Raw genomic sequence first — 20053 nt, 5'->3', positions numbered from 1 at the left:
TACATCCTGTACCTGGAGGACAAGAGGTGGGAGCCACAGAAAAAAACTTCCCCAGCCATTGTGTTTGGATGTGCTGGTCTCTGACTATCCCACCTAAAAGCTGTCCATCCTCTTCAGCTCTAAGATGAGTGTAGTATATCCTTTGAAACAACACAGGTAGAGTTTGAGGTTCAGTTTCACTGAAAATGAAAATGTAAATCTTGGGTGAAGAAAATAGGTGGTACAAACTGTTTCATAGTGCAGAAAAAACCAACCCCGATGTTTGAGCTCTGTGAGTTTGAGATAAATTAGAGAGTGAATAGTGCTTTTGTCAGGTAGAAACTGGGAAGATGAGAAGGGGAAGCGAAACTTTTTAAGAAAAGAGGAAGGGTGGCTTTGAAAAGCTTGAGGACCACAGTGCTGGATGCAGACACTGCAGGTTATGTGTCAGCTTGCACACTTTTTCTGTTGCTCTGAAATGGTTGTGTTTTGCATTGTGTGAACTATGAAGGAATGGTTTCTTTGCTCTTAAAAGTCTTTGGGAACACATCACTATGTGGGGTATAGAGGGGATAGCAGGATGCTAGGATAATGATAACTTTTAGTGAAGAGGGGACAGGGGTGTTGAGTGATGCTCCAGAGAAGAGGACTGGGAGCTTACTAGGACAAAAAGGAGCAGGAGACAAGAAAGATCAGGTGCAAACATTAATAGAAAGCTTATGAGAGGAGGAACTAATGTGAGCACATTATGCACTAATAGAAATGTTGGCAGATATCAGCAGTTTCTGGCTGTGTCAGTACTTAAAGAGCAGACCTGCCTGGAGTGATAGAAAAGTCTCTTTTCTGCTTGCCTGGTATGTACACTTCACACCCTGTGCCTGGGATTTTCATGTTCTGCTAAAGCTGTGGGAGGATGTCCTAAACCTGACCCAGAGGCTGTGGAACATGGCATCAAGTTGCTACGTGTTCTGCCCTGTTTAACTTAAAATTGCTTAGGGCTCCACTGATCTTAAGAGACATCATGGAGCAAAACACTGTGTGAGGTGGGGAGAAGTGGGTACCAGAGCAAGGGTCTGCAGGAGGCCCATGTTCTGTTCTTCCTGCCTGCAGGAAATTACACCCAGGTGGCAGGAGAGCCCTCACCACAAAGCTCTAGGGTATTCCTAAGCAATCCTCCTCTTTAGGCTGTTTCAGTTGTCCGAGCAGAGTGCAGGGGCAGGCAGTGTGCCCCTGGCTTACCTGGCACTCCTCTGCAGATGCACAGGGCTGCATGCTTGCGAGGCCATTGCGTTGGGAACAGGCAGCTCTTGGTTTTGGTCCCTGGTACCAGGGCTTGTTTAACCCCACCACATGGAAGCAGGTTGGAAAGCTGCACTGGTGCTTGTTATCTTCCTCTCCTGGAGAAGGATGATTATTTTTTTCCAGCACAACTGCAGCTGGAAAACAGGAAAAGCAGTAAGTGCTGTTGGCTGCTCCTTCCTAGGCCTGTCCCTTCTAGAGGTCATTGCTTACCCACAGCTGACTACTCCAGAGGTTGTTGCTGTTTTGCCTGTCCCTGAACTCAGAGTCCACCAACCTTGGATAGTCCCCTGGGTCAGCACTCTGGTTTCTCACAGCCAGTATGGTAAGTACGCACCATTGTTTATTACTAGGGACTGACCAGTATACAGTGGGTTCCCACCATGCAAGAGCGTGCATCAAAAAAATTTTAAAAGCCCGTATTTATAAACAACTGATGAAGTAGCTTTATCCTCCTATTATCTCAATCTGCATTTATAAACAACTGATGAAGTAGCTTTATCCTCCTATTATCTCATATCTGCACTGGTTTACTGGGTTAATGACTTGCCAATTTATTGAGTATCAAACAAGCTCTCATCCATCACCTGCCTGAACTAGCCCCTCTGCCTTGGGGCAGTTGGCAAAAAAATCTGTCTGCTTTTTACCCTCTGCCAGACTTCTGAGCTGCTCTGACAGAAATTGAAGCAGTCTGGCCATGTGGCCATGCCCAGAAGCAGCACTTCATGCAGATAGGAAGCTTGAAAGTTAGAGGGGGGGAAGAGTTGCAACACACAGGAGTTTCCTGCCTCGAGGGTGAGGTGGCTGCCAAGACAAGCTTTCAGTTTTACATGGAAGCAGAATTTAGACACCAAAATCCTTGGCATTGTTCTGGCTTAGTGCTGTGAAAGCTTGTCTTTAAGAAGCCAGAGTTGAGTAGCCAAAGGCACGATATTGTGGCTGCTTGTTACATGCTGGAGAAGAAGGTAGTATGATATTGGGGTGGTGGTGGTGAATAAGGAGGGCAGAGCTAGAAAAAAAAGTGCAGATGAAAATAAAATCAAGGGGCCGCTACAGAGTAGCAGTGACATTTCCTGAGCAAGCAGCTCAGAACAGTGCTGTTTCTCAGGTTAATGTTTTTGTATGGCTTCCTGAGCATGGTATGACCTCCAGCAGCACCTGTTCTTTGCATATTGCTGAACTACAGCCTTACAGAAAGGCGCATAAGATAAATATTTTCAGAAGCAGTTTTGTCACTGGGTAAGTGCTAAGGTAAGACCTGTGTTCAAACAGAGTATGTCCTTCAGAGCACTAGCCAGCCATGAAGGCCAGAGCTTTTGAAGCAGAAGAGAGGATTAGGATATGGATAAAAGGACTTCAGTTAAAATGCAGCTTTGCAGACCCTAGCTTGAACTGAGTTAAATTCAAAATGCCCAAGATGTTGTAGATTTCATATGTTGCTCTTTAGATATTTACAGATATAGAATAACAGCAATGCACAAAACAACCATTTGAAAGGAATAAACCGCAACCTCTAAAGCATTAGCAAAAAAGCAGCAGCCCTGCCCTTCTCACTGACAGGAAATTCAGCCAGCAGTGTGAAGTAACACAGGAAGGCACAGGTGTCCCGGTGCCAACACTCACTGCTACAAAGTCCCCAGGTTACTCTGACTGACCCTAAAATTATTTCAGCCCTGCCCAGTGCGCTGCCACAGCCATCACTTCCAGAGCTCCTCTCACCTGTGACTCCAGAGAGGTGTGCCCACAAGCTGGGACCGTGCACAGGTAGACAGGCAGCTTTGCGGCAAACCAAGCACCTGGGGAAAAGAGGGAATAGCGCAGAAGAAAAGGAACAGACTGAGTGCTCTGTATGTGTAGAAAAAAGTAATGTGTGGTGGTGCAGGAAACACCTGCATGTTTCTGTGGCTGATGAAAGGGCTTACCAGAAAGACAAGAAGTATACGCCAGCTTTTGAAGCGGAGCTGGTGTGTGGATGACATGGTAGGCCAAGCAGAGCAGTGGGGCATTGTCCCCACACGGGTGAATATCCCCAAGCCACTAACGTAGAGTCATCGCTAAATTAAATATGTCTGAACCACTTGTTCTTTTCTTGCATGTTTGCACTTGTGTAGGAAGAGCAACAGCAGACAAGCAGCCCTCTTGGCACAGGAGGGATTGTAGCAAGACTCTAGAAACCCTGGGGGGGAAAAAACCCCACAAGTGTAGACTTAGAAGGGCCTAACCCTTAAGCATACAAGGACAGACTAGGAAATTGGAGACAGCACTCATCCTGCACCTGTTTTTACAGCCCAAAGAGAATAAACACTATTCTCCCAGGGAAAAGCACAGTGTCTTGGAGGCTATTTGCATGAGACTAGTTTTAATACCCAGCCATTCTCCCTGGTGTATTCAGTGAAGAGCAGGGCAAGAGTGACTCAAAGCAGCAGTGACTCAGTGCAGGAGTTAGCCATCCCCTCTGATTCATCCTCTAGACCTGATTTTCCTCCATCAGCTACCAGGGGAGCTTGGCCTGACAGCTGGAACATCACAGGGTAGGCCTGAGATAGCCCCTTTTACTTTCCTATGTGGAGCTGGGGCAACACCCACCTCTTAAATGCCATCACTAATACGATAGCTGGGTGGATGGGAAGAGACCAGGCTAGGAGTTAACATATCACCTCAAAGCCTTCAAAAAGCATCCATTTGCAGCTTCCTTGTATTACATCTGCTAGCCAGCTGTTATGGTAGGGTATGATTTCCCCCTTTCCCCTAGTACAGCCCTGCCAGCACACACAATTATACCAACACAACTTACTTTTATTGAGATTATTGGGGGTTGTACGAGGTGGACTGGTGCTGGTGGCTTTGTAGCACGAGTACGAATCACAGCTCTGCTGGTATAATAGCTCCTTTTAAATCAGAAGTCCTTTGTCCATTTAGCACAGTCTACTGTTACTTTTACATCTGTAAATCACTCTTAACATAATACTTAATGATCTGCATCCCCCTTTTTCATGAACCCCAGCCAAACAAGAGCACAATGCTGCAGCTGTAGCTATTAAGCTATGGTGGCAGCAAAGCACTCCATTAATACCTCATGCTCAGCAGTTTGTGAGGCATGAGAGCTGAATAATTACGCCCTTGTTACCCTCAAATGAGAGGCACAATTGCCAGAAACAAGCATTTACAATTAAAAAAACTGCATCGAGTCAAGGACAACATTTGTTCATTCATAAAACAAGTCTTTCTGAGCAAAAGGACTATGAGGCAGAAAACAGGCTTACATGAACGAGACAGTTGTTTCTAGAGCTGTATTGTACCCTACTCAGATAGACCTCCACAGCCACTTTATCCCAGCTATTTTGGGAAAATAGCAGGCAGAGCTTTAGCAAAAGCTCCTGTTGCTATGAATTGCACTGATAGGGAGGTTTAGTTTAGATACAAGAATGGGAAGCGGGGATTTAACAATGTGACTATCAATAACCAATGATCTGCAGCCTTTGAAACAGAGCAGACAGGCATAGGAGAGTGAAAATGGCTGTTAACAACAAAAATAGAAGTGGTGAGAATCTGTCCTCCTTTCTGAGGATGCCTTGTTGCTCATACCAGGGTAGCAGCTCCCCATCTTTGGTTAGGGGTGTGCAGAGACCACAGAACAATTAAGTAATTGTTCCTTTCTTACCTACAGCTCAACATGAACAGGGATTTCAGAATTGTGTCTCCACTGGTATTTTTGGAAGTGACAGCTGGTGCAAAGGAAGTAGTTAAAAGGAGGGCTGTAGTGTAGACAGACTTGCGTTATTTTGAGCAACATTCCACCATCCTCTTAGCAAGGGTAGGGCATATGGTAATAAAAAAACTTGTCATGCCTTTGTCTTACAGTATTACACTTTCAGTAAGGACGGACTAAAACAGAGTTCTAAAGTACCCCCCCAAACTTAGCACTGCAGAATACTACATGCTTTCATGCAGCACATCTAGCAACAGATACCTGACTGGATATTTGCTGTCCTCATCTGGTATATGAGTCATGCTACAGAAGAATGTGCTTATGCTGTCGCCTCCTTGCGAAGCCCTGACTCTCACCTCAGGACTTGCCAACTTCAAAACAGCCACATCTGGTTTATTTTCCCAGTCCTGTTCTAGTAATTCAGCCAAGTGATAATAGGTCACAAGAAACAAACTGAGTGATTAGAATATGTGGGCTGGTCAAAGCAGGTTTCACTGGGGTGCCTGGAGAGGACTGGAATTGCAAGCAGTCCTGTCTGGCGTGCTTTACATCTATGTTTGCCAACATTTCTGTTTGTGAACCCTGATTATTTTTTTTTCCAGCATGCATAATTTGCATTTTTGGATAATTGGCTTCTCTCATTTAGCTTCCTGAGAGTCCAGGAAATGCTCAGGGACTCCCCATTCCTTTGTTCTCCCACCCATGATCCACAGACCTTCACTGAAAACCACAGCGTAGCGCAGACCGCAAGAATCTTCAAAGCTGCAGTAGTGTTATAGGTGCAGATGCAGTCATGCAGCCGAAGCTTGACTTTGTAATAAAAAGGAATTTTTAAAAACGTCTCGACAGGTTACAAACAAAAAGAACAAAAGTAAAACCCTTTCAAACTGCTTAGGTAAAGGATCTCCTTGAGACAATATCGATCTGATTATATTATCAAAAGACCTTCAGGCTACATTCTGAGAAATAAGCAAATGATTGGAAACAGTATCACTAAAATGTACCGTTCAATTTATAGCTACATGGACAAAAGAAGTGGGCAAGGGGGCTTCAACTCCACTGAAAATACAGGTGGGAAGAGGGTGAAGCCCTCCAGACCAAGTAATTTCAATCACAGGATCATCTTTGCCCTCTTGTGGGCAAACTTCTCTCCTGCAGCTTCGCCGCAGATCCCTGTGCAGACAACTGCACCGTGCGGAGAGCACGGCCAGAATGCACAAACCACTGCTGGCCTGCCTTATGCTTCCTTCAGCCGGCAAGGAAGAGCTATTTATTCTGAGCCCAGAGATGCCAACCCCAAACCCCAGCCAAGCAGTTAACCGTGCTTGGTTCCTGCACGGCAGCAGCAGGAGGTTGTGCGATAAAGCAGGTGTCCAGTCATGCTCCTTGCTCCAAGGAGGGCCCACCCAAAAGCAAAGAAACACATGCCATGAGCCTGAAACGAAGATGCACAGACAGTAGCGACCAGGGGTGTGGGCACACACAAGGGAAAGCTACAGACTACCAGCCTATATTCTGCCCTGCTGTGCTATTTTGATAATTTACAGTTCACTAACTTGGATTACACAATTCTAGCAATAGTATGACTTAAACTGTGGTCATGCTCCAAATTATTAAATCTTTATTATTAGGACTTTCGAGTTACTTTCTCATGCTGTGTAAATCCACCGCTGATGTACCCTTATGAATCCTTATGGTTATACTCATCTCTGGAAACTTCATCAGAGACAATTTCACCTTTAATGTTACAATACAAAGAAAAATATACCGTGACATTCCAGTTTCAGTGCCAACAGTGAAGAAAGTGCTATTCTCCTCCTGTTTACAAGATGACCACCAGGTAATAAGCAATCTATAGGATTATGAAACAAAAAAGCTACCCTGCCAGAAAGCATGCAGGTTTATTTCCTTCTCCCCACCCTCGACCTCTGACAATCAAACATTTTAAAATGATCCAGCGGCTCCGCCTCAACCAAATAACTCTGTCATCTGCACTTTTCTACACCAGAAGAAATTATTTGCTCTTAATACATTTTCCTAGTTTGTGCTTCTCCCTTTAACAAGTCTGCCACTTCATTTTTTTTGGCTCCAACTAATTAAGAAAACAGAAAAGCAGCACTTGAATGATGCTTGTCACAGTAACCTATAGACAATGGTAGGTGTAAAGGCTATTGCAAAATAGTTTGGTCGGACCCTGTGGTAAGAGGCAATACTGACCTTATCGGACCTTTCCCCTGGAAACCTGCAGTGAGAATATCCAGCTTTGCAAGTTGGACCCTCTTCCCCAGTAACAGGCAAATACAATGCAAGCTCTTTCCTCCAAACCAGGAACAAAGAATGATGTTATTTCCTATGGTTGGCTCTGGGAAAACTACACAGCAACACCAAATCATAGCAGCAGAAACAAGAAACACAAGTTATTTACTAATATTTTATTTTAAAAATGATTACAAAATATTTTAGAAAGTTCTTAAGACCGAAAAAGCATCATACATTTAAAAAGACCACAGGTTTAGAATGGCAAAAATATTTAAGCATATCAAAATTATTTAAACGTGAATTCAAGGCAACAGTGGCAACAAAACTGTATAAAATTTTCATTTTATAGGTATATAAATCATCTATATAATCATCCTGATTTAATAATCAAGTCACTTAAATTCTCAAAGGTATTAGAAGTGATAGATAGTTCTGAACAGCATAAAATGTAGCATCTAGAGAACTGCTTATGTTTACAGCAATAGATTAAAACAAAGATGAATTTCCATCTTAAAGGCACTACCAGCATCTTGATTAGTTACAATTTTATATAACCTTTCAAAAATTTCACAAAGTATTTATTTCCCTTCAGTGTAGAAAGCTTGGTATTTTTATTGCACAAATTTTAATGAGGATCACCATGATGGCCATTATGCAAAAACATCTTGTGCAGAGTTCAGAACTGTGTGAGAGAGCTCACTGCTTTTTCAGTTAGAGGGTGCAAATGTGGAACTCTGTTGAAACAGACCACAAGCCTTCCCTGCTATTTTTAAGCACAGAGTGCAAGCAGTAAGGCACAATTCCTTCCCATATCCAGAACCCAAAGGGCACTGGCAGCATTGTGATTTCAACATGGGCTAAACACCAAACACAAAAATAAGCATTCACAATCTACACAACACAGGTGCAGATTTTCAGGGGAGAAACTCAGAGTCCAGCCACCTAACAGCAAGTCCTCACATGTCCTTGGGAATCCTCTGCACTGATTCTCAAGGCACTGTAAACAAAGCCTGAAAGTGGGTGCAGAGCCTTTAAATATTTTTTGACAGGCTCAACTGAAAAGACAAAGCTTTTAATGTGTCTGAGCAGGCTCACAACACCACTGCCAAGCACTGTGGTGAAGAAGGGAGAAGACAGTCCCCAGGTATAAGTACTGGGCCATTTCCTTCTTTCCACAGGTTTTACTACCAGCTAAGATTGTACAGAGATGGTTATTTGCAAACAGAAGAAGAAATTTAAGACAGCTGCTTGTAGCAGCACTCCTACCAGGGCTCCCACCACGCCCCTGAACAATCCCTAATCCACTTCACTCAAAATCAGCCACCTTAATGTAAGCAATTTAAATAGCTGGTTTAAATTAAGTAGGCTGATTTCATCAGAAGCAGACTGGGAAACAAGCAGACCACTTTGCTGACAGAGCACGGGAGGGGTAAGAGACATCCAGCCACACACGCAGAGCTCCTGCAAAACCAGACATTTAATCCAGCTCCAGTGCCATTCTCTGGGACCAGTCTAATTAAAAGACAGACACTCAAAGCCTAGATCTGACACTAGAAGCATCAAAGGGGTCATGTCAAGACTGCAGGAGACCAGCCTGCTCAGACACTGCAGCAAGCATATCTCTCCCCCACATAGCTGGTGAGGGCAGAAGAGCTAGGAGGGTCACCCACCTGCCCCTTTATCTTAGGAAGCTGATAAAGCAGTTAAGGAAGAGACCTCACGGAAGCAGAGAACAGCATCCACACTAGCAAATCTGCTTCTCAACTACTTTAAAACAGAACAAAAAGAACACTTCATACTTATAAACCTAGGATTAACAGTACCTCCATGCAGAGAAACTTGGTTAGCCAACAACTGGTTTGGAAGCAACACTTGAGCAACTGCCTTAAACCTACAACCATGATGTGACTTGCTGGTAGTATTTAACTACTCTGTGACAGATTAATGCCAACTAAACAGCATCAGGAGTGGAGCAATATGTATTGTTTTAAAGAACAGCAGGACTATTCCTATTAGTAAACTCCTGTGACATACAGGAAAACAGCTAACCAGTTTCCCAGACTACTGTTTGTCATTTTCACTAGCTGATGGCAACGCTTGCATCCCTTTCAGTCAGAGATAGAATCTGATCCTCAAATCTATACGTGGATCAGACAGCTGGTGACAGAATGGGTATAAACTACCTGCTTGAAATAGCTAAAGATGCCCAAATCTCCTCACTCTAACAACCCAAAACATGCCAGAGATGCCAGCATGTATGTAGTAGGAGAATCCATCAAACCTGCAAAGGTTAGCAGTGTTTGTTTCAAAAGGCCTAATGGTCAGAGCATGGGAGTCAGATCTCAGTCAGTCACCACTTCTGATACCAACTCCTTTGTAAAACCTTTTCATAAAAATAACTTGCTCTGTATGTCAGTTTTTCTCTGAAGTATCAACAGTAGATATCATAGATAGGGAGGTCAAGGCAGAGAGGTGACTTTACAGATCCCTTTTGGTACCAGTGTCTCCAATTCAGAAATGGACACCAATAACAAAGCACTTAGGTGGGGAAAAGGCTATAGAAAAAGCAACCATAGCACAGAAATCTATTCACATATTTTCAAGCTGAGAAAAAATTACCTTAAAAGTCCTGTCACGGTGCTGCATTGCTTAATAAATATCAGCAGCACATTGTTACTCTTGCACTATATTTACAACTTTTAATTATAGATCAAGATTTAGATACTATAGACATTTTGATGTGAAAACAAATTCAGTAGAATCCTGGGCAATAGAAAAAATAAAAAACCTCTTAGAATGTTAATCATAGATATGGATACAATCCCCGAAGTAAGACACTGCAAATCACAGCCGAGCTATTTCTCATTATGGCAAGTTTTGTATCAGAAGTAGCACTGCTTGTAAACAAAACATCTCTGATTTACCCAGTTTTCAGAGACAACTACAGCAAGCTCTGGACGCCTAGACCGAGAGCCGGTTTTAGTGCAAATGGACACTAATAAATACAAGGAAAAAGAAAGCCAGTCCAAAGGGCATTTCTTCTTCACAAAGCTGAAAATTCTAGGAAGGAATGTATGTCTTTTATGCATGGCTCTGAAACCAAGCTGCAGCTGGGTTTTCTTTGATGCTTCACACCACCTGTCAAAATTTTACATCCTCCAAGCAACGTGTAGTGTTAGGCTTAAGTCTCAGACCTTTGAGAGAGAGTATCACAAACTCACATTCATCAGTAAGTGGCAGCGCTGGAAAAAACCTGTGACCTTCTTTTACAGTCCTTTGTCTTACGACAGCTTCCTCATCCTTTTCCAAATACAGCTTGCTCAGCCAATTTCTGGATAGCTTAGTCTCAATGCTGCCCCAACAGGCTATAGAACTATAAATTCGTCAGACTAGGGTATTGATGAAATGGAGTTAATGCCTGGAAGACATGGCAAATGCCATGAACACTCAAACAAGAATTGTTTTTGCATAATCAGCTTTTTCTAATTTGCTTTGGTATTTTGGAACATCTCATGACTTACAGCACTTTGCTCTAGTTTTAAAGGCTTTCCTTTAAGTGAAGATTAGCAGTCTTGCTTTTACCTCAAGATATCTGAAAAATGCCTTTTCACCACTTCATTTCTTTTACAGCCATCAACATCTGGTCTGATACGTCTGTCATTTGTCTGATACATGTTGCATCAGCAGTGTTTCTTGCAGTCCTACAGCCTGTTGCTTTTAAGACAAATCAAGGATACAAGTGCTTATTTACCTGTTTACCAATTGAGCTAGTCAACAGCAAGAAGTCTTAAGCTAGTGCTATATATTTAGAAAAAAAGAATGGTGGGGTCCATAACCATTCTGGCAAAACTTACCATTAACTATGCATAAACAGGCTGCATACGGTATTAACCTCACAAGTAACATTCACCAGTCTAGAACCAACGTGCTGTCATGTTTTTCCAATTGAGGCTCAAATTGCTACTTCTGGGGTTACTTCGTGAAAATATTTATTCTTCATCTTCTTTCTCTCACAGGCAGCTTTTCAAGTTTCTCCCTGCAACTTTTATAGCATTTGAAACAATCTGAAAGAAGATTCTGGCATACGAGTCCAAACTTTGACAATCATGGGGTGCAAAACTGTCTCCTTAGTATACAATTACATTACCCTTCCCATAAAACCCCTACACTTGCTATTCCAGTAAACTGATAGAGCTGAGACATATGAAGAGTAAAACCAAAACAAAGCCAAGCCTTATATAAGCATTTCTGTAAGGCTCCAACTAGGTATCCCTTTTACATTCACAGTTTGACCAGTAAGTACAAGAACAAACTCTGCTGTACTCATAAATAACTTGTAACAGAAGTATCTGGTCCATTTATACAGAAATTATCTTTAGGGTATAGTTCAGAATTTATGCATCACACGTTAACCTTTATTAGTCACCTTTGTCAAAATCAAAGCATGCTGTTGTCCTTTAAGTTATTCTATTTAGACACACTTTTTTTTAGTGTATGGCACCTGGACAGGTGGCAGGACCAGTTACTAAGCAGGACCAGTTACCTTAGAACATGATGCTCAAGATGCCATTACTTGACCTAAGGATCGATAAAAATTTATGGTGAGCAATGCATACAAAATGGATTAGAAGGAAGAGACAGAAGTTGTTACCTACAGTGCACTGAAAGTTCATTTTAGTTTGCTCCATTCAAAAAAAAGAGAAATTATTCCAGAAAGTTAGCTTTGCTTATTCAGTGGCTGATTTTCTGTGGCACTCTGAGTGTTGCCGGGATTTTCAGAGCATCTGTCAACGTTTTGTTTCCAACTGTGAAAAAGGTCTGTAATAATTTCAGCAAAAAATGCACCACTTGCAAGAAATCCAAATGCCTGTGAAAGTGAAACGAACATACAATTTTAAAACATACAAACATTAACAATATTCTAACATTGTTTGGAGAGATTTGCTGGACTACTTACATATGTTAGTAGCCCTTAGATATTAAGTTTCCAGTCCTCCTTAAATCTGTGGTTCCACTTAAATTGGGAACAGATCAGAAATCATAATTCTAACACACTTAATGCAAAAATTTGTACAGTTCTCATTCTCTTAATCAAGTGTGAACCATACAATATGTTCTAAACAGCCCTTAATAGCAGAAGCATATTCCTTTTATTGCAAAAATTATTTATTAAAGAAGCATGGGATTAGTGGTATAGCAGAATACTTACCCCAGAGATGGCTGTTATTAAAGGGACTAAGTGAAGAAGACTAACACATGGAAGGTGAACGGAGATAAGGTCTGCAGAGCCTAAGCAAGTCCTTACTGGGTCAGCAAGGGAGGGTGAAATGGTATTTTGTTAATGACATTTCATTATTAGTCATGGCAAGATAGTTATAAGGAGAAAGTTGCAGCTTCTATCAAATAAGGAAACACACACATGCATTATTCTAACTTTTACCTGAATTTTACACAACTGGTTTGGCCCAAAGCAATTAGACACTAGCAAGTCTTAAATCACAATAGTTGACATTTTTTTCCAACTCCAGAAGAAAAAACCTGGAAGACTTTATACTCAGACCATTAAGTCTGAATATATCAACATCACAGATGATGACTATACCAAAGTGCGTTATCTCTAATAGCTCGTGCCGCCTGTGGAACAGAATTGTTTTGCTTTCTTTTCTAACTCATTTTTCCTCATTCAAGAATAAAATCAGAATTTGATCTTTTAAAATCACATATTCACAATTCCAAGGTTATTCAAAAGAAGCGCCAAATGAGTGAGGAATTATGACAATCCACAGCATCCCAAAGCTTCAGTGCCTTGCCCTGAGCCTCTTCAGTGTTTCCTGGGAGCTGAATGCCCTGTTGCTCTTCTAACCGTTTCTGTCACTGAGGCAACTGCTGCTCTGATTACAGTTTTTGTACCTTAGCGCTCTCCACACATGCTTTATAACGCCTGGCAAAAGATGTGGGTTTCTTGCTGACTTTGTGAGGGGGTGGCATTAGGAAAGGAAGAATGAGGCATTTCAGAGATGAGTATTTCAGAGAACTGGGGAAGCTGGGAGAGGTGGCAACATCGTAAAAGTGATAGATGACAGAGAATAATATGAAGCCAAAGCAGTGAAGTCTGAGGAACCAGAAGCAAGCTGCAAATGCACGTAGAGCTTTCCAAAAACCCTGAGGAATTCCTGTTCTTTGGGTTTCCTATGGTAAGTTTCTGGAAGGCCTGAAATAGCTCATTCCTCCTGAAATATCACAGTGCACTGAATTCTGTTCCCTGCCCAGTTTCTTCCTTGCAAATTGAGTGAGATTTAGAGGGCAGAGAAATTAATGTACAAGATAAATACAAAGTAAATTATGCAATTTTAAGACTTACCCATGCCGCTCGTTCAATAGTAGACCCAGAGCTGGTTGCAACAAGCACTATTGATGCTAACAGAAAACAGACACCTATGACTGGCATGGCCCAAAAATTCTGCAAATACAAAACCCATTAATGTTACAGAACTGTAGATACACTACCTGAGAAAGAACAAGTATCATAACAGCAGCTGAGCTAAGCTGCCAGTGAATTTATGCTTTGAAACTGATGCGAGTGGCAGCTTCACAAAATATATTTTACAGCTATATTCCAAACAATGTTCAGCATTATCAATTATTTAAGAGTCTGCATTACACACTCCTCTTTCTGTCTTCTTTAAGTATTTAATTCATTTCACAATCAAATTCAAGCTCAGGTCAACCATGCTAGCATTATTTCCTAGATAAAACATCTAGGAGAGCAGAAACCTGTAAGTAAACATGCTCATTCAAGCCTCTTACTACACTCCTTTATCTGAACCTTCACATAAAAACCCTACTGTTTGCTCTGAAGACAAATAGGAAGGGACACTCATAAGACACTATGATATTCTTACTGACTTTACAAAGCAACTTTGTGTCACTGCTGGATATTCTGAAATATAAAAGCATAAACTGTAATGAGTATGATTATTACCAAGAAGGGGGTAGGCTAGATCCAGTAGGAGAACAGGTAGGGTAAATAGGCAAGTTACAAGTTTCATGCTGGTAGTAAACTGTGTTCCATATACGGACATATATGCCATGACTACGCAGTAGTATTAGTCTGAGTGAAAGACTTACACATAAGTGCTAAAATCCTGCAGGTAACCAACATGACAGTTTTGCAGAAGTTGTCAATATAAAAGGGACTCTCAAAGTTGACCCATTTTTTAACTACAAGCTACTTCAATCTACCCTTTAAATAGAGACGAAAAGGAGATTCACTCTGCATAGCCTTTTTACTCCACAGTAATCTTTAAGCACTTACAAAAAAGGGTTTGTTTTTAAAAAAAATTTTCCTTACCATTCTCTGTACTTTATCTTCCCCAAATGTTTCATACACATCAGTGCAATACACACAGAGGATCAGGAGGCTCAAAAGAAAGGCACTGCAGCTTATGAATTCAAAGAAGTAAAGTCCACCACACTTGATACAATCCTCCACAATTTCTTCAAAAATAACAGCCAGAAGAGAGAGAATCTGCAAACAAATAACATGCTTGAGTTGGAAGAAGTCTCTAGGATCTTCAGCAAATAGATATCTCTGATATGAACGTTAATAAAGACTGCTGTAAAGAAAATCCTCAATTGACAAAGAACCCGGTAAAATTCTGTACTATTTTCTTACAGGGAGAAATAACTATAGTGACCCAGTTTACACTTGCTGTTAAAGTTGGTCAATAAACTACACTCAGGTAAGCTGAGCCCACACTGCCAGACATAGGCTTCTTGATTAGACAGCCAAGATTCCTGATTTGTGGTTTTGTGCAATTGCCAGTTGGAAGCAGATGAGGCAGGCAAGCGTGGAGAGCACACACCCTGCTCAGAACAAGTGAAAATGCTATTGCTTACTACTTAAAACTGCACTTAATTTTAAATGCATTCAGGTTCAGGGTGGAGAGGAAAACTGGACAGCATTGACACAGTCAGTTACCTCCCTGAACATTTACCTCCCCTTGATGAAACTTTAGAGAGAGTGCGTGTAGCTAGTAGCTCACATGCCTATGGACCTAGTAATGATAGAATTTCAGCTGTACTTGTAGGAACCAAAACTTTAAACTATGTTGGACAGTGTTTAATCTATGCAGAAGCTTACATTCACCTTCCTGCCACAATATGTTTTGAGGAAAGAACATGAGTTAACTCCTGTACAGTCACCATGTATCTGCTGCTGGCTTTTCTACTATTTTACTGTACCAAAAAAAAAAAAAAAAATACTGCTGTATTTAAATGTTCTCTCATTTTGGCCACTTCTTGATAGTTTCCTTCATCCCATAAAGTTGATACAGCACTACCGATCCTTGTAGTAAGGAGTTCAGAAATTAAAACCATTAGTAGGAATCAGACTTGGTCATAAAATTCAGACTGATATAAGGCCAATGATCATATTTTAAATTTTATTAAAGTATGTGGGCAATAATGAGGTTGACAGTTCTTTAAAACAAAATTTAAAATCGAATTCTAAAATTCAGACTTGTTCTTGGAAAATAACCACCAGCCTTTGGTTTCAGTTTTCTGACAGTAAAAATAAGAACAACAATTTAGCACGAGGGAACTGTAAATTCCCCCTGCTAAGCCTCAGAAGGGCACTTCAAAGTATCATGTTTTGAAAACACTGCAATCCTATAAAGTAAACAGTATCTCTGAAAGGGAAAGAACCCAAGCTGGGAAATTACATTACTATCAGGCCTCCACACACTTCCCTTCTCTCCTGCAGCAAGTGGCAAGGCAAACTTCTCATCAGCCCTCACACCTAAACTTGTGACTACAATGGCTACCCAAGGAATATTTTGAACTCTGAATTTCCATTTTAAAATATTTTTTTGCGTTTCAAAAGGTTGAATAACTTTCAATTCCACATTTTTCACAAGGTCTGCTGAAGTGTGAGATATGTGTTCATGTATACTTCTAGCTCTTTTTATCAGCACTGAAAACTGAATGGCATCACTTTCACCTGGGATGAAACAAAACAGAAAGAAAATAAACCTGCCCCTAAGAGAACTTAAGCCCAGATAACAATAATATGATCTAAATAACTAAAAAAACTTCTCTGCTGAGTGTACAAACAAGTAGAAAAAAATCCCACTCAAAGAGTTCAGTGTCAAATAAATGACATCTATCAAGTGGAGTCCTATGTGGGACTTGTCCAAGTCAATATTCAATTTTTTATTAATAAGCTGAATAACAAAACAGAGAACATCCTTTAAAAAGCTTTGGCTTGAAGAACTTTGATTAAAGTAGTCTATCAACAGCACATTTATAAGCTGCCAGAGAGTTCTGCTTGGGTTTCTTAACTCGCTTCTTGGTATCACTGAAAAAACAAAAAGGGATTACTCTGTTGTCCTACTACAAGAAAAGAATAGTTTTAAATACCACTAAAAAAGTAGTTCCTAACTTCAGTTTATACAGTTACAGCTATATAATACAGCAAGAGCTTTTTTCTAGTATTAGTCAGAAAAATTATTGTCTCTATTATTAATCTGCATTTTAGTAACATCCTGCTATTACATACAGTAGAAATACATGAACTGCTTTAAACAAGCCAGGAGATTCCACATTTCATTCAGTTTCCAAGAACTCTTCTGCCTGAGATCCAACTTTGTCCATCAGCATTAGTCCTGAGATAAGTGCAGACCTCTACAGGCCTACATGAAGCAGCCAAAACTACTGTTTTGCTTTTATGTCTTCTCCACACCGATCCCATGGAGAATCCCTAGCAGCTGATGCCCAGAGTATCACTACTGCTTCTGCAGAGCTGTCAATGACAAGCAAAGAGGGGCAAATCAGTAGCCCCTCATTTTCTTGAGAACAAAACCTTCCAGGCAGAGTTTGTTTCACCTGAAGCCCAGTGTAACACTGGAAGACAAAAGCAGGCAGCCACTGCCTTCCTTCCCTCTCTTCCAGAGCCCAGCGCTGGTGAGCAGGCAGAGGTGACCTGGCAGGTAAATCTGGGCACGGTTTAGAGCACACACGGGGACACAGACAGGCTGGCACCAGGCTCCTGCAGGAAAATCCACACCCCCCCATATGCATGCACTGCTTGCTGTAAAGGAAAAAACATCACTGGAGATGAAGTTTTTAACCTTTTTTTTTTTTTTTAAATAATTAGTCCTATATCTGTCTGTATATACACCAGAAATTAAACATCTTCATCTGTCTCTTACTCGCAAGAAGTTATTCACAGATAGTGACATTACTGTTGTAAGTTTCTACACAAGTGTCAAGTTTCTAAAATAGATTTAATAAGTTAAAAGCTATGAAAATAAAGCAGATCAATGAACTTTCCAACAGGCCTGTGAAAATGCTCAGCAGTGGTATTCCCAATGCAAAATCTTCTCATTCAGATGGGTGCACATATTAACTCTCTAAGTCTCCACAATTAAGGCTACTATAGGAAGTGAACAGCTCAGAAAAAGAGCACATGTTTAAGACTGAACTACAATTTTCCTTTCCAGTTAGAGTATTTTAGTTGAAGTCAAACTACAGTTGATGACAAGTATTTCTTCTTTAGCTAAGAATTAGTTTCTACCTCAGTCTTGGCCCAGTATGTGCTGTGCCATTTACCTTTGTGCAGAATTCAAACATGGGCTAGCAGAAATATTCCACTTAAATATTTAAAAAAAAAAAGGTTTTAAAAAATGTAGATACTCATGCAATAAGCATGCCTCCCAGCATGCTTTTGGCAGTTACATTTTCGTTATTTAATTTGCCCAAAAAGCTTTTAAAAACAGGCTAAGATTAAAGCATATGCCATTACTAATCAGAAGAAAAACAGTTCTAAGGTCTATAAACCATTTTTTTGACCACTTCTGTAATGAGACAGTTGATTTTCTGAGTGCAATAACCTGTTTAGCTGTCCACACAAGTGATTATCAGTGCATAATCCCAGTAACAACTCACAATCACTATTGTAAGGCAAGACTAATAGATGTTAATGACCATCACTATCACTGACATTTCAAAAAATCAAAACTTTTCCAAAACAGGAACATTTCTCTTACTGGAGATAATGAGGATTCCACCTTCAGTAATTTCTGGGGCTTGTTTAAACTCCAAGATCTGTGCATTTTGGTAAGGGGAAACAAAAAGGGGAGAAAAAACTGTTGGAAATTATGCATTTTCTTTTTCCTCTCGTTGAAGGACAGGTACAGGCCGTAAACTGTTAATCCTTTAGGATTGTATCAAGCAGCTATCCATGATGTTTGAGATAACCGTAATTTTCCTTTTTCCTACTAGAAAGCTTTGTAAATAATGCCTCTGTTCAGACAAACAGTTTAAGACTTTGGTGCACCAGTAAATTTGCATAAGTAATTGTTTATTTTAGTCAGTGAACCCACTTATTTAAATGATCTGCTTGTCTGGGAGCAGCAACCAGCAGATCTTACTTTATTAGTCTCCAGCACATGAAGTAAAACTTTATGTCCTATTAAATATAATAGGACATAAATATTAATACATTTAAAGCATTCTTGGGTGTGATTTTTCAAAACACCCTTAGAAAAAATTCTTTTTGGCAGTGTTACCATTACCTTTACCAGCACTCAAGAATCTTACATTTCTGGTTGAGGGTTTTGACTGTGTGCGAGACAACAGTTTAAAAACCAAATGTCCTCTTTTCTGCAATGGTGAAGTAGTGAGAAAGGGTTGGAAACCACCCACAATTCCCATGAGCATGAGACATCCAACTAAAAAGTCACGTTGTTGGCTGGAAAATGTACCCTGACACACATTTACAGTCAGCTGCCCTTTCCCACTGTGGGTTTCACTACCTCCCTACCAGTACTTAAGAATGATGCTCCTCACCCCTTACCAGCAGTTGCACTGTCACATTTTGGGAGAGCCCATCACTGAGTGCAGAACAGACAGGAACCCGACTCATACACCCAACTGCTGAATGCATTCAGGAATAATGTTACCCATAGCAAAAAGCCAGCCTTTTCTTTCCTGGTGGGCAGAGGACTGCCCCACACAAGGTGACGCACTGCAACGTCTCATACAATAGGCCACCACCAACACTGCACGTTTCTGGTGCAATTTTCTACCACAAATTACGTGAGAAACGAGCGCCCTGATTTTAGCGCTGAGAGCGCAACATGATAAACTTGCAAACGGACTGCAGGAAGAGCAGGAGAGGGAGGTGTAGATCTGATGGCTCTTCCCAGTTCTGTTGCTCTACCCTGATGTTCAACCAAAGGCTTCTACCTCCTGTTTTCATCCAACATGTCCCTCAGAAGAAAATACTTCCTGTGAGGTTTCACTCCGATTTTAAACCATAAGACAGCAGGTTGCTGAACCACACTGGGCTCTAGTACCAACCCTTGGTCTGACGATGCACACAACCATCAGATATCAGCACCTGCTCCTGTAGCTACAACACGAAAAAGGAACGAGCCTGTTACTTCCCCACCATAAAATCACAGAAACCTGTAGAAGCGATAGCACTGTAAGGCACCATGCCTGCTTTCCCCCGGAGTTACAAGCCTGTGCAGCTTTAGTGACCAACAGCAAAGCGGGGCTCTGCCTGGGCTACGCCTGAAGCCAGGCTTTCTGGAGGAGCCGGCCCTTTCCTGAGCGGCAAAGCCGTTCCCCCGAAGCCCCGGCCACCTCCCCCGGCCCGCCCTTCACTCCTTTAATATTTAAGCGGCGCCCTAAAGCCGAGGCTCACCGGGACGTGCTCGTTCCTATACCCGGGCCGCCCTTCTGCCAAGCGGGAACACCTGTAAAGCCCGCGGGCCACAGCCGCCGACGGGGCGGGCGCGG

The 20053-nt window shown here is 41.4% G+C and overlaps 1 protein-coding gene and 1 long non-coding RNA gene across 2 annotated transcripts; both read right to left on the bottom strand.

The window, feature by feature from the left end:
- Positions 1-1355: 1355 nt before the first annotated feature.
- On the bottom strand, positions 1356-7302 carry LOC113477045. The gene is made up of 3 exons (XR_003397831.1): positions 7205-7302; positions 2998-3074; positions 1356-1415 (listed from the first exon to the last, which is right to left on the bottom strand). It is a non-coding gene; the product is annotated as an uncharacterized LOC113477045 (long non-coding RNA).
- Positions 7303-7509: 207 nt separating this feature from the next.
- On the bottom strand, positions 7510-18390 carry CMTM6 (CKLF like MARVEL transmembrane domain containing 6). The gene is made up of 4 exons (XM_026843071.1): positions 18295-18390; positions 14598-14774; positions 13608-13706; positions 7510-12113 (listed from the first exon to the last, which is right to left on the bottom strand). Exons 1-4 carry the CDS (start codon positions 18358-18360, stop codon positions 11964-11966), a joined length of 492 nt encoding a protein of 163 aa, XP_026698872.1. The 5' UTR covers positions 18361-18390; the 3' UTR covers positions 7510-11963.
- Between the last annotated feature and the right edge of the window lie 1663 nt (positions 18391-20053).

This window comes from Athene cunicularia, assembly GCF_003259725.1.
Source record: "Athene cunicularia isolate RWA chromosome 2 unlocalized genomic scaffold, athCun1 chr2_part1, whole genome shotgun sequence".
Lineage (NCBI taxonomy): Eukaryota > Metazoa > Chordata > Aves > Strigiformes > Strigidae > Athene > Athene cunicularia.
The sequence above is the reverse complement of the archived record's forward strand: the minus strand, read 5'-3'. Positions and strand labels throughout refer to the sequence as shown.